The following is a 14,630-nucleotide window of genomic DNA, read 5'->3' as shown; positions in this document are numbered from 1 at the left end:
GGAGAAGAGAAAATGTTGGGAGCATTATGCAACATCCAGTCAACCTTAAAACGTGAGAAGAACTGTTGTGACAAAAGCAACACAAAGCATTCACACTCAGACAACAGCCTCTCAAATTCATTGCAAGAATAAATCTTAAGATCAAAAAACAACGAAAGAAAATATATGTACTGAAATAAACCAACCAAGTCAATCAATCAACCAATCAAATCATTCCAAATTCAAACAACAGCTAACAGGGTAAATGAAAATAAGAGTGCATTGTCTTCCAAAGTAAAATAAAATAAATAAATATCCAACAATCTCAAATGCGCAAACGAATTCATATCTCAGTCAGTATCGCTCGCACACGCAGCTTCAGGAGAACACTTAGTGAATGGACACGCACGCCGACACGCAAGAAAATATGTATGTCAATATACAGCATCAACTCAACCACAATTCAAAAAGAAATGTCACGTGAGTTTTAGCGTTGCAAACGTTCCAAAGAGAGAGGAAGAGTGAGAGGAAATGCTGGCAGAATGGCTTGCTTGCCCACACTTACCATTCCCAAACCTTTTGGCCCCTCCCACTTGTTTGTGTACTGTTACCGTTGTAACTGTGTTGGATGGGGCCCTAAACAAGCTACCATTGGAAGGATGGTGGGGGAGGAGGGGATGAGAAAGGAATAAGCAGCATCTTACTCAGGTGGCCAAGAAAACTTTGCAATCATTCCACTGCACAAACTCTCTCTTTCAGCTCTCTCTATACAAGCAGTTTGCTGGTTTGTTAAAGCATAACTCCAACCATTTTGTCCAGACAAGCTGTCTTCATTCATCATACTGATTGATTTGGACCAAAAGCATCTAATTTGCTTCACTATGGAGGTAACTACATATTAGCTAAACCCTCAAATAGAGTCCTATGGAGCCAGCAAGCACTCTGAAGGCTCACAGTTTTTTCCCCCTTAACATATGTTTTTTTTTAATTGATCTGTAATGAAACACAAATATATGTAAATTAATGTTATCTCAAATCATCTTGTCATTTATCATTTATCTGTTTGCTCTCTAAGCAACTGCTTTACCAATTCTGTGATTATTATCACTGCCACACTGCTTCTTGTGCCTCGCTACATGAGGTAATGCAAAATCCTGCAGCTGTCAGATCATAGTATCAGTTCAGTATTAAAGTAAATGTTAAGATACAATATAAATGTTGTTTAGTGCATTGTAGGAAGCTGAGCAGATGGATGGAGGCTGCTAGGGATTGACACTGATGAGGCTGGGTTGGGTTTTCAGTTTTGAACTAGCCAAGGCAAGTCAAGACTCCAAGACTAGATTTAGATTAGAAGTTAGATTAAATAAGATGATCAAACTTTATTGATTAAAGTTTTTGTTATTGCAAATGAAACTGCACTAAGCCTGTTATAAAAAAAAAAGGTAGGATTCAGATGGCTTAGTGGATTTGTATCATCTTTGTATGGCAGTTGAGGAAAAAACAATCAACAACAATCTAGAAATAAAGCTAGAAGACTTCTCCTTGTTTCACTTCCAAAGAGTAGATCTTGAAATGGGGCTTTGAAGGAATATCTGAATAATCAATTGATAGTTTGGCTAAAACCCCATTGGATAGGATTGACATATGAGGGGAGGTGGGGGTAAAATATTATTTATAATATATTTAACTCCCCATTCAAGAAGGGACTTTAAACTTGACTGAAGTGAATTTGAGTCACAGATTGCACTCCTTCTCAGTCATAACTCAAAGAAATCTGAACACACAGACATGAAACACATGATATCATTCTGTGTGACTTACACTGCCAGAGAATCGTTACATTTTTTTTTCTTTTTTTAAGTCTCACACTATAGTTGTCTGTACATTTATGGGTGTACTTCAAACAACAACAACAATGTGCCCTGGACTAAACTAAGTATGATCCTTTGTCATGTGGAACCCTCCTACTGCAGATTATGGTCAGAGAAGAATTCTGTACTTTCAGTGTTAAGCTTGATGGAGAGATAATTGCCCAGTTTAGCTTTCGGCTCTTCAATGAGTCTAGATATAATTAGCACAAAGTGTCAGAGGGAAAATGTAAAAGTGAATCCTGCTGACGTGAGTTCTTTGCATCATGACAGTAAATTGTGGCAGAGCTGAACTGAGCTTCAGTTTATCTGCACTTTATGGTATGCAACAAGGATGTGAAGGGCTGAATTGGGTTTGCAACGTCAACATAATTACCTAAAAGAATGTGCTGTTAAAGTATAGGCAACATAGGAGACATCTGATCAATTGCAAAAACACAGGTTGTACTGTGGGAGCTGGATAGTACTTCTGTATCTATGACTGCAGAGCATAGGTGTTGAAGAATAGGAAGGGAAGGGAAAAAAAGGTCCAGCATGTAGGAAATTAATGAGAAAGCTAGAAAGAACTACTCTGGATGGTGATGAGATCCTTGCATTGATCTGAGGAAATAGAAAAAATAAACTATATAAATAGATTAAGACATGTGTCTTAAATAACTTTATCACTGATAAGGTAGAGGCCAAGATAGTAGTAAGGGGGTTATGTCACCATGAAGACTATTTGTATCTTGTGAACACATATGTTGTACCTATGTTCTCAGGTCTTGAGGTCTGACCTCAAAATGGCTGATAATCACATAGTGATAAAGAATCTAGAGGTCTGGAACTGGTACTGTTGTGGGCCTGCAATTATTACATGTAATGCAGGGACTGCTGATTGGGTTACTGATTATGCTTGAGATTACTGTTTGCCAAGGATGCAAGATATCCACCACACAGTGTAGGAGGATGTGGCAGAGACTTTAATTGCTATCTGTTTGAACATCTCTGCAACTAGTGAATCTGAGATGGAAAGTAAGATCAACTGATGGAATGCTACAAATGTAGATGTTGTACCAGACTGTCATGGTGAAAACAGAGCTGAGCCTGATACAAGGCTGTCCATTTATCAGTCAATCTACACCTCAAAGGAGGTCCAACTAGTAGAAGACCCCAGGAAAGACCCAGAACACACTAGAGAGATTACATATCCCATCTGCCATGGAAATTCTACTAAATTTCCCAGGAAGAACTAGAGAATGTGGCTAGGGAGAAGGACTTATTGGCTACCTTGTTTAGCCTGTTGCCACCAGGACCCACATAAGTGATTGAAAGTGGATAGATGGATAAATGGATGGAATTATGAATGGATAAATGTGGCTGTGGTGCCAGGGTACTATAGCCTTTGTCAGGATACAATCATATAGATAAATGATTTTATATCTGTAGGTACAACAGATGTAGACATTATCCTGTATGAAGGATTACCAATGGAAGATTGCAACTGCAATGCAATAGATGGGAGTAAAACCAAAAGTGGTCCAAAAAGCACTTTTAGGTTTAATAACTCTTTAAAGCATCAACCTGTGACTATCATTTAGTGCCAATTTTGCCCAACCATCAGGAGCACATATGATTCCCTTCCAAAGCCCAAGTAGTAAATTTCACATGGTCCAGACACCGGTGTGGACTGTGTAGATTCTACAACATGGTCCACAGTTGGAATGTGGATGATATGGACTACTGAGTAGAAAGTTACCTGCATCAGTCATGATTTAAGGCATTGACAACTTTATGTTGAAACTTGGATCAAAAATGGACAGAGTTATGCTTTAAAGCTGGTAGTGTCTTGTGTCTACACCACAAAGTAGACACAAGACATTAAAATAGCACTTAAGTAATGTCATGCTACTGAATCAGATTAGTTGTGAACCTTGCATTTCGCTCTCCAGGTGTCTTCAAATTCCTAAGTACTTCCTCTGTCCATGGATAAGCAAGATTTGGGGACTTTTTTTCTAGGAAAAAGCTCCTTTCTTTATTAAACATGTAGAAGAACATCTTTGCTTTTGAACAATTATGACCAAAATCCAAAGCAATCTTTGCACACAAATATGTCTGTTTATGAGGGCTGGCTCGTGTGGATTTTCACTTTTAAACCTTTGGTAAGGCCAATTTCCTTGACAGTACAAAATCAAGTAAAATAGGAAAAAGGGGGGAAAAAATAGTAAACAAACAAAAAAATAAAACAAGCAAAGTCTCTCACATTCAGTAATGTTGGACTAGTTATATGTTGACAATTATTTGTGTTTGGGTAAATGAAACTGCACACGGAAAAGGAAATGATGACACACAGTTTGATGTCATGAAAGAGATGGCAAGATGGGATGTGGCAGTAGACTGTCAAACACTCACAAACATACACACACACACATAAACAAACACACGTATACACAAAAAGAGGAAAAGCAGGACAGAGAGAGGGAAGAAGTCCAAAGAAATATTTAAGAACATGCACCTCTATTTTACGACCTTCTACCACGGTGCCATGTAATTTCTCTCTGGCCCTGTCGGCATCCACGCTATGCTCGAACGTTACGAACCCAAAACCCTGTATGCAGGAGGAGAGAGGCAAGAACAACGTGCACATTATATTCAACATTACAGTGAACAATGGCTTGTGTCAATACAAACACAATGGATAGCAACTTTTTCAGCTTCCACTTCAGTTTTCAGCTCCACTGTCCTATATTAACAATTGTCCAATAATATTACACAGGTCTGGGAAAAAACACATTCATTGGGGAGAGAAAACTGGCCTTTCACCAAGCCCTGCCCCCTTAGGGACTGTTGCTAGGCCTGCCAAGCTTTCCAGCATGACACACATTCAATTCAAAGATCATACACGGTCCAAAATGGAAACGGACATGGATGTGTGCACAGTTCGGTTTATACTACACTGGGTAACTGCTTAGACAGATTTCAAACAGAGATAGGTAAAGGCAGGATTCTAATTCTTAAGACAGTAAAGGTAAACTGAAATTTAACTTTGTGAGGTAATTGAAAAGTCTGTCTTTGGCTGATTCCATTTGAAATGTGAATCCTGCTAATGAGTCTTAAATATGCACTTAAAGGCCACATACATGATAGTATGCTAAAACACTCAGGCCTCAGCTGCATGTTCAAGGCAAAACATTGAGTTTGGCTGGGGGTCTTGGTTTGGTTTTCAGCTGCAGGATAGCACTGCTTGTTAGTCTTTACCACCACCAGCTTCCATGCATTGGGATTCTATTTTATTCACATGACCTTTAACCCCACAACATAATGTATCTGGTGATCCTTTGTATTGGAAGTAATGCTAGGTTACTTCTGTAGGTCGTGAGGTAGTCAGCCACACATGCTAATGATAGTGGCTTATGTTAGAGCAGACAAACGTCCCATTTAATCCGTAACATTTTTCCTCTTGTGTTTTGTGGATTTAAGAGGTGAAAAAAGACACAACTCTACGAACTCTTACTAAAGCCCCATATACATTGCTTAGTTGTGTTCAGAAAGCCAAACCTTGATAGGCCTGCTGCCCCTAGTTACTGTTGCTGAGCTATGATTGGAGAATGGTTGTTCAGGGGAGAGTCAAAGGTCGATGAACAGTCTTGTAAAGCATCAATACTGTCTGTCAGACATTGTATTCACAGCTGTTAGTTATTAGAATTGAAGCCTTCCACTGTTTTCACCCATTCATAACCTGCATTGTCCCATTACCTTCAGGCCTCAAGGGTTGATAACAAGGCTTAATAATAAATGTCTGCTTTTGTAGCAGGGGTTTATGACAATTGCATACAATGTAGTTAGACATAAATCATCTTCTGCAATGTTCCCATATTGCAAGGTGGTACAGCAAATAGATTCCTCTGATGAAGTCATTATAGAGGAAATTAAATTCACCAAAAGAATGAAGGAAAAATGAACTTCTTTATGACATGGCCTCAGCAATAAGAAAAAAAGAAAAGTTATAATATGAAGCAGAGCAACCACCCAAACCTGAGAACACATAAATAGCAAGTAGTTGTGATCTAAAAATGTCATAGGAACTTAAGGACTAAGGAAAGAACTTCATCTTTTATAAAAAATTGTCCAGCTCAGTATAAAAGAAGGATGTTGTTATGAGGAGGACAATTTAATAAACCAGTATTGATCAGCCATGGCTCTCTGGCTTGTTAATGAAATAGAATGGAAACTTACTTAATTAACTTTGAACATCAATCTACAACATTTTTATCAATATCAAAATCTCATTGTCCCTCAATAATGTAATTTATCTCTGAGTGTACATTGACTGCACATGTCTTGTTGTACCGTAGCTCAAGATTTTATTGTATGCAGTAAAATGTTAGGCTATCCCAATAATACATTCTTGTCTGTACTTGTGTTATCGTGGATACGTGAAAATCATCAGTCATGGAGGACAGCCAGATACATAGTATAATAGTTTTTGTTTAGCATATATTACTGTGTTAGATTTCAAATATGTGGTCTATTTATCAAAATGATGCCTATTCAAACACACTAATGTTTTTCAAGAAGTGTAGGCATTCAAGGAGGGCAAAGCTAGTTTGTTTCCTGAGGAGCTAGTCTTCCAGATGAAGCATGTTGTACAATATAATCTTTAGTTATACAGTAGTGAGGCTTTAAAGGAACACAAAGAGAAGCAGAACCAAAAAACACAAAATAGAAAACCCATGTACCTTTGAACCACGCTCGTTGAAGATGATTTCCACATCTAAGATTTTGCCAAATTGCTGTAAAGAAACAAGCATAAAAGGAAAAGCTAGGTCAATATTTATTTAACATTTCTTGACATATTTTCTTTGTCATCATTCCAACAGAAAATTAAAATCTGACTGTTTTTACTCTTCTTTTTTGTTAACCTGAGATGTCTCAAATATGTGTGTGTATGTCAGATTTTGTACTTACGCCAAACATTTGCCTGAGATCTGGGTCTCTGAACCTGAAGGGGATGTTGGAGACATGAAGTCTCTTGGGTTGGGCCTTGCTATCTGTGCTTTCAGGTACAGTCTGTGTTGGGGGCTGACTGTCTGTCTGGGCGGCATCATCTGTCTGCTGGAAAACACAGAATGAAAGACACAAATGAAAGATGTACAAAGGCTCTTCCAGAAACTGTGACTGACTGTAATTTTACAAGACTGACATTTTCCAGCAGTAAACTGTGAAGTTTGCTTGACATTATTTGAAACATAACAATCTGTGTGATACAAAACATTTTTGTATTGATCTGGGGATTTGCCAAAATCATACCCCCTCAGACGGCCTCTCTCCATGCAGGTGTCTTAATCAACCAGCAATCACTACTGCAGTGGCAAGGGTGAGAACTAGAGGTGGAAATCACAAACCACTATGTACTATGCTGTTCACTGATTCATTATTTCTGACTGTGTAGCTGGTTCACACCCTGAGCTAAGCAGACGCATCACCACTCAAATGCACCTGAGTACATATTTAAAACTCAAATGTTTTCAGCAAAGCCTGGAATGTTTACAGTTAGCCACGTGTGACATTTTTGGTATGAAACCCAGATCACAGCTGTGAAGGAACCAATGTCTTTTAAATGGAATGGTCAGAGCAAAGTGCTGATGGAAGAAGATAGAAGGATGAGAAGACAGAGCCCCTCCCTCCCCTCCTCTTTGTGCTCAGCCCTTGTCAGTGGAGCATCAGCCAGGAGGGTTTCCAGTAGTCAGCATTTATGCCTCAACAGTCAGGCCACTAAAATGAAAAAAGTAAACACAACGTGGGACAGTTACATCCAGTCAGAACTGAACCATAAATGCGCTCACTCAGATTGGTTACCTTGCCATTGCATATAACAATATTTCACATAGCATTTGCAGTGCATTTTGTGTGCTCACATTGCATGTCTACATGCAGAATGACTATAAAACATAAAGACTATGTTAGAAATCAAGCCCTGGATATTCAAATGTCTGAACTACATAACATATAACAGACATGCCTTGTCCCTCATAATGATGACACTGATGATCCTGAAGTGTTCAAGTCTCTGCCGGCCACAGCTCAGTCCAACCTGCAATCCCTCTGATCTGTGGCAGATATGTTGTATTAAAGTGGCCAAAGGGAGTATGTTAGAGGAATGAAGTGTGAGCTGCTAAGTTGCTAATTCATGTCAGGGCAGTTCACACGTTAATAACTGACCTAATAACATTATTGTTTTTGAAAACAGTATCAGACCTCAGGTGTGGCCTGATCCACAGAGCCCATGAATTAGAAAGAGGAACAAGCAATGAGTCTGAACAGGAAGGAATGCAAGTATACAAACTGAGATATAATGGATGCTCTTGCACATAGATAAAGGGAAACAGCAGCAGTCTGTGTTTTTCCTGTAGCTCTGTGAGTGAGAAGAACAGCTGTTAAACACAGGAGAGGATTCAACAGTCTCCTGTTAATCTGCAAGTGTGTGTGTGTGTGTGTGTGTGTGTGTGTGTGACTGGCTTTGGAGCTGCTTTTTCAGAACACACGATTAATTTATGAACAAGTCTTGTTCATAAGTTAATATCTCCATATAGAAACAGGGGAGGATAACATATCAGAGAGGCTACAGTGCAATTCACCCATAACTGACATTATCTGCGAGGGGTGTTTCTAGTGATTGTGTTTCCATGCTTCTTGTTGAATAATAAATGTGAGCATGGAAACTGCTGCTATACCCATGTGTAACAAACTAAAATCACAACCCTACAAGAAATGTTTTTCAGTGTTGTCTTGCCTTCTCTTTCTCTTGCTCACAAACAGTAGGCTCTAAGCCAGCTAAAAATACAGCCTGCATGTGTGTATATGTTTGTGTTTGTGTGGGTGTGTGAGCTTGAAAAGAAGCAGCATAAGGCCAGCAGACTGAGAGTCTTCCACGCAACGCCTAGGTATATATGGGCACATATGGAAAGGAGTGTACACACACAGCAGTGACTGCCATCTGTGCAGAGCTCCTCATCGGTGGCGACATCCGCCTACACAAGCAGTGAAGAAATAAAACAAACAAACAGTGAGACAAAGCATCTCATCTCATCCGTTTTGGCATCAGAAACTGATATGTGAGGCCAGGCCAGGCTGAGTGTAGAGCGCTTTCAGACATATTGGAGATATCAAACAGAGATGATGGCTAACATCAGGTTCTCAGAGAAGGAGAGAAGACAATAAAATGTAACCTGGAGAGACAATGTAGTGAAAAGGATCACTGTTAATTTAGTTTAAGTCATTTTTTTTAATTCTAGAACCTGTCATCAAGAAACAGAGGAGAGAAAAAATAAAAAGTAGAAAAAACACAACAGAATTCATCTTCAAGGGACCATGAATGCCTCTCCAGAACATGGCAATTAAACAAATATTTCCGTCAGAAGGTGTTGGACAGACAATGGATGATCCCATCCCTAAAGCCTCACGACTAGCAGCGCTAAATGATTCTCTTGGCCACAGAATCATTAAGATCAGATGGGTTTATACCCTCTGAAGGATGAATGTTTTCTGCAAATTCATGGTAATCTGACTGTTAAATGTTGGTATGGATTGTGTGATAAGTTGACATGTTGGGTCCAAAAAGGAATATATATATATATATATATATATATATATATATAGTGTGTGTGTCTCTGTGTGTATATATATAGTTTCTAAAAATCTATTTTCTCTCTCTCCCAGTTCCCTCATCTCTAACCACACAGTGTTTGGGCTCAGTGAGGGGAGAGGAGGCTGACGTCGCTCTATAAACACTCCAACAATATGAGGTCATTCTTCCTGGATACATTCACAGCACACACACTCATGCTCCTGAGAGCGGCAGAGATGCTGATTTCCACCTCCACCTCAAGCCACAAAACATTATGCAAATAACTCCATTTACAGGTTTTTATAATTTGCCACTTTCTAATACTGGGTTCACTTTTTCTGAACACTTGCAGACAGTACAGTGGTATTCAATTCTTTTCATTACTTTGACAACAAAATGTCCGGTGAGTACAGCTCTCATTTAAACTCATCCATAAATATCTAGACAACACCTTGCAAATTTCCAAATCCTTTTCATAAACTGCTGGCAGGCTCTTGGATTAATCAGTAATAATAAATAATAGAGGAAGGTAAATATGTAAATGGCCTTGTTTTCAGCAGTTGTTCAGTGTTCCTGAACACATCCATACACCTTTGCCTCAGTCAGTTTCCTTTTTCATTTGTGAAACAAAAATCTGTAAATTAAAAACAGGCTTTTCTAAAATTATGAATACTTTAAAACAGAAACAGAACCATTTTCTATTTAATTGTGTCCTTGAAGTTGATTTTGTTGTTGTTCTCTTATTACAGATTTTTATGAGTCAAACATTAAAAATCCTGTTTCCATTACTACAAAATGCAAAATTGGGTGATTTTAAATTATATTTGTTAGTCTGCTTGGTTTTTGTGGTTGTAAATGGAACTATCGGCCCTTATTCCATTTTCCCCCTATTATAGCAGTCCACAAAGAGAAGGAGAATGACGAGAAGTGGAGTCAGCGAGAGAGGGAGCTGCAGCTGTTTCTACTCACATCTCCCTGCTGAATTTGAGTGATTATTATGAATGCTCTGATAAATAAATGTAAATAAATAATGCTTTGTGATGACAGTTTAGTTTAGTTTTAACAACTAACACCTTGGCCTTGTCCAGTGTGCTGCAGGAACTGTGGACCGTTTGATGAATTCCATGACTTTCTCTCTCCCCTGACCTGCAGGAACAGTTCCTTCTCCATCATCAGCCATTGCTGCTCAGTCTCTTTACTGGGTCCTCTCTGTGTGTCAGGGTGAACATGAGCATGTTGGCTAGTTACGACCATGTTTCAACCTTCACTGACCCAAGTGCCATATAGCTTCGATTATTCATTTGGCCACAGGATTAGGCTGCTGTTGACTGTTTAGTGGATGTGATATATTAACAGAGAACGTGTGGTCAGTTTGCAGCCAATTCATGTGGTAGTTGGAAAGGTTAAGAGTTTGAGAGATTACATGGTCGTGGATAGACTATTAAATATCAAAAAATAGTGGAGATTATTCCACATATTGTAGGCAGACCGCTGTTGTCTTGCACTTTTCTGTGTGGGTCATTCTCTGCTTATTCATAGACTGGACGCAGCCTATGTATAACCAACACCCTCTCACTCCCAACTCATGACATATGGATGCTTGGTCAGGATCCATAGGCATCGCTTTATAATGAACTGGGTACCACTTTTGTGTAATTTTTCACATGTTCTACCAATGTTACAATCCATGCACCACAAAAAATATAGTCTGGTGGTTGCTGGTATGTAACTCAACTCTGCTGATAATGCTCCAAGTCATGAATTCTCACTGGAGTCTGGTATTAATATATGTATCTCAGGTCTGTTGATGACCAGCTACGACAGATTCAGTCTGGTAGTCTGAAACTTAGTTATACTGATTATGAGCCATGGTGCTTATTGGGGAGTGCAGCTACACCCATAAAACACATGAAAGAATGAAATAAAGTATTACAGTATTAAAGTAGCTAACTAGCTGACATGGTGTATTAAGACTTGATGCAGTGTAAATCAGCAGAAATAATGTGATGCAGTCATGTCAACATGGAGCAGAATCTCAAAGGAAAGTTTCCAACATCTGAAGGAATCCATGCCACAAAGAATTGAGGATGTTTGAGAGAAAAGGGAGGATCTACCCAGTATTTGTATGTTTGTATTTCTAATGAAGTACTTGGTGAATGTATATTTTGAATGCCATGGTTACTTAATAATTGAAAAAAAGAAAAAAACTATTGAAAATCTGTAGTTGTAGCCTGATGTTTAATCATGCTCTTTTCTTCTGATTGTGAAGACTGCTCTGTAAGTCATATACATTTGAAAAGTGCCCCATGTAGCTGTCAAATCAGTATATGATTAACGCAACTAACTATATTGTATATACTGTATGGAAGATCACCAAACATGATAGCTGTTGTCAGAATTGTCTGTCATCACTGCTTTTGCAGTATTTTGAGGCTGAACTTTACTGTTGAGAGAAACAGCTGAAGCATGCATGAGTGAGAGAAACCCAGAGTCCCAGACTCAGAGACACGTGGCTGAAAAAAAAAAAAGAGAGAGAGAGAGAGAGAGAGAGAGAGAGAGAGAGAGAGAGAGAGAAGGGAGAATGAAGTGGTGAGAGGAAGGTTTGATGATGTGGAGGAAGGAGTGCAGCAGACAGACTGAGTGAGAGGGAGAACTGATGAAACTTCCAGATGTACAGTATGCCTGCTTCTTGCTGCCAACATGCTTTCTTTGTCTCATTCTTTCCTCTGGTAGAATAACCTGGGGGTTGCAGGAAAGAAATCATCACATAACACTCTCAGCAGCCAGTACATAAACAAAACCTGCATTTCTGATGAAACAGATTATGAAAGTTTTCAAAGATTAAGTGAGAACTAGAAATGTGATATTCACCTCTGAAACCCACTGTCAATGACTGATTCTCAGCTTTAAACTGAAACCACTTTTCTACATCTCTAAACAGTGTCCTCTTAGTCATCATAGTGCAGATGAGAGAAGAGAGGAGGTGAATATTATACGTCCATTTGGGTTGCTTACAGTGCAGCCACAACAATGTGCTTAATGTGCTGGGGCAAATGGTTCACCAACTGTTTGCAGACTTTTTGCCTCTCAGGCTACATACAGACTCTCCTAACTTGTCAGTGGAGGGTGTTTAAAGGAACACCTGCAGACACAAATTAGGGCTGGAAAAAGTACATCTAACCTATCTGCATGTTTTTCAGGAAAGAAAAAGGACTCTATATTTTTATTCACAGTTAATATTATCTTAACAAAAGCACTTGAATAAACCATCAACAATAAGGCATTGCAGTAGTCCCCCTACATGTCAAATTGTTATCAGATTGATTCATCTCTGAACAGACTGCTGTTTGATACATATAGACTTAAACAGATTGCTGTAAGTTAATATTTTATAATTCAGGTTCCTCCCGGCCATGCATTTGTCAGGGGAGCTTAATCTTCAATTCAGATCAATATTTCATGTGTGAATTAAATTTCAAAGTCCAGTTGAAAAAGAAAAAGAAAATTAAGGATTTTTTGCAGTGCTGTGTGAACATGTTATTACTATGCAAAATAATACCCATCTTTATGACACTTAAGGCCAATGGAGTCATAAATATTTATGAAAATGAACTGTTATAAATCCAGAGACCAAATGACGAGCAGGATTTGTGTTGCCTGCAAGACTGCACTCATCTATGCAGTATTAAAAACCATATGAATTCTATTAAAACAGTTACTTAAAAATGGCCCCAGAGATCACTGACAATTGTCTTGGGGGAGCTGGTGTGTTGGAGTGATAATCAGATAACACTCAGGAAGTAACACTGTCAGGGTTGTTTTCTTGTAGTGCTATATGGCTGAACAAAAACACAACTGAAGGGACAGTAAGGGTCTTAGCATCACCTCAGTCTACACTGACAGATTAACCTGCCTTTTAACTCATGATCTGGGCGTAATAAGATGAGCACTGGTTTTAAATTGGACATATTTCAGAGACTGGTTTGCATACCTTCATAAGTGAGTAAGTTATAAAGCACTGAAAAACATGAGATAAGCAGCTACTGTTGCTGACTATGGAAGGCTGAAGCATTAAATGCTTCAAATTCTGTCAGTCAAGCAAACATCCACCATATCAGAATGGAATTTCTTCCTTATGAAAGAATGAGAAGACACCAATGAGTAAATTGGCCAGTGTCACTCAATCCAGGATGTTTTTGCACTTATGCACTTTGTGTCCGTGCTAGTTTGTTTAGGCATGTTAACGATGTCATTCACTGATACCAAATTACTCTCTTGAGCTTGTGTCCAGCAAACTGTACTGCAAGCCAGTGGCTACTCATAAACTCAGAAACTTTGAAATATATCGTACAGGTCCATTCTCTGTTGATTTAAACCTACCTCAGTTGGCAAAACTACACTAAGAGGAAAGAAAAGAAAATAAGTAGCACAAACTGCTCAAAAACCGTCATGTCTTAATTTTACCTTTCTTTTCTGCACGTACAATAAATAAATAAGCATATAATATAGTGCAGGATTTAATTGTTGAAAATAAATAATAATTAACCCAGCTATTCCCAATTTTAACATCAGCGTCTTTCATAATGCCTTACTGTGGCTGTGCCGGTGACCGTCTGACTGCCAGAGTCTGACCCGCCCTGCTCACTGTGGCTCTGCGAGGACTGGTACATGTTGAGTTGATGTTCACTGACGGAGGCCTGGACCCCGGGTGTAGTCCTGTGGTGCTGCTGGGTGCTGGTGTGGATGTGGGTGGGAGTGTGGATGCGGATGTGGGTGTGAAGCTGTAAACTCAGCTGGAATGCCGTTCTGGGGAGCGGGGGGCAAACTGGGCTGATGGATACGCCTGGGCCATGGATGGGTCCGGGTGCCGGTGTGTCCTGGTTACCCTGTATGAACAAAGAAGTACACATTTAATTTTGACAACTTCAACATTCCATCCTTGGAGGTTTTGCTCACTTCCTGTAATCCCTTACTTAACATCCTCTTAGATTATTTTTCAAAAAATCCATTTTACTATATTGTTTTTTGTTCTGCTAGTGGGCTCGGATCTAAGCAAGGCAGTGTGGGTCGGGCAGCCACATTAGCCCATACTGGATGGATTAACACTGGATTTGACACCATCAGAGGATGAATCACAATGACTTTGGTGATCTCCTGACTTTTCATCTAGCACCCGT

The 14,630-nt window shown here is 39.2% G+C and overlaps 1 protein-coding gene across 22 annotated transcripts in view; it reads right to left on the bottom strand.

The window, feature by feature from the left end:
• rbfox1 (RNA binding fox-1 homolog 1) overlaps positions 1-14,630 on the bottom strand; it is a 335,308-nt gene that overhangs the window by 35,950 nt on the left and 284,728 nt on the right. For 13 of the 22 annotated variants that reach the window (XM_051073944.1, XM_051073945.1, XM_051073943.1 and 10 more), the window contains 2 exons: positions 6,566-6,619; positions 4,342-4,434 (listed from right to left, as the gene is read on the bottom strand). The exons of 3 other annotated variants lie outside the window; for them this stretch is intronic. In XM_051073944.1, the coding sequence (XP_050929901.1) occupies positions 4,342-4,434; positions 6,566-6,619 (147 nt within the window). Of the gene's footprint in view, positions 1-4,341; positions 4,435-6,565; positions 6,620-6,794; positions 6,942-14,045; positions 14,180-14,630 lie in introns of those variants that run through there. 6 more of the 22 variants (XM_051073935.1, XM_051073931.1, XM_051073936.1 and 3 more) reach the window with 4 other exon arrangements.

This window comes from Lates calcarifer, linkage group LG11 (genome assembly GCF_001640805.2).
Source record: "Lates calcarifer isolate ASB-BC8 linkage group LG11, TLL_Latcal_v3, whole genome shotgun sequence".
Classification (NCBI taxonomy): domain Eukaryota; kingdom Metazoa; phylum Chordata; class Actinopteri; family Centropomidae; genus Lates; species Lates calcarifer.
The sequence above is the reverse complement of the archived record's forward strand: the minus strand, read 5'-3'. Positions and strand labels throughout refer to the sequence as shown.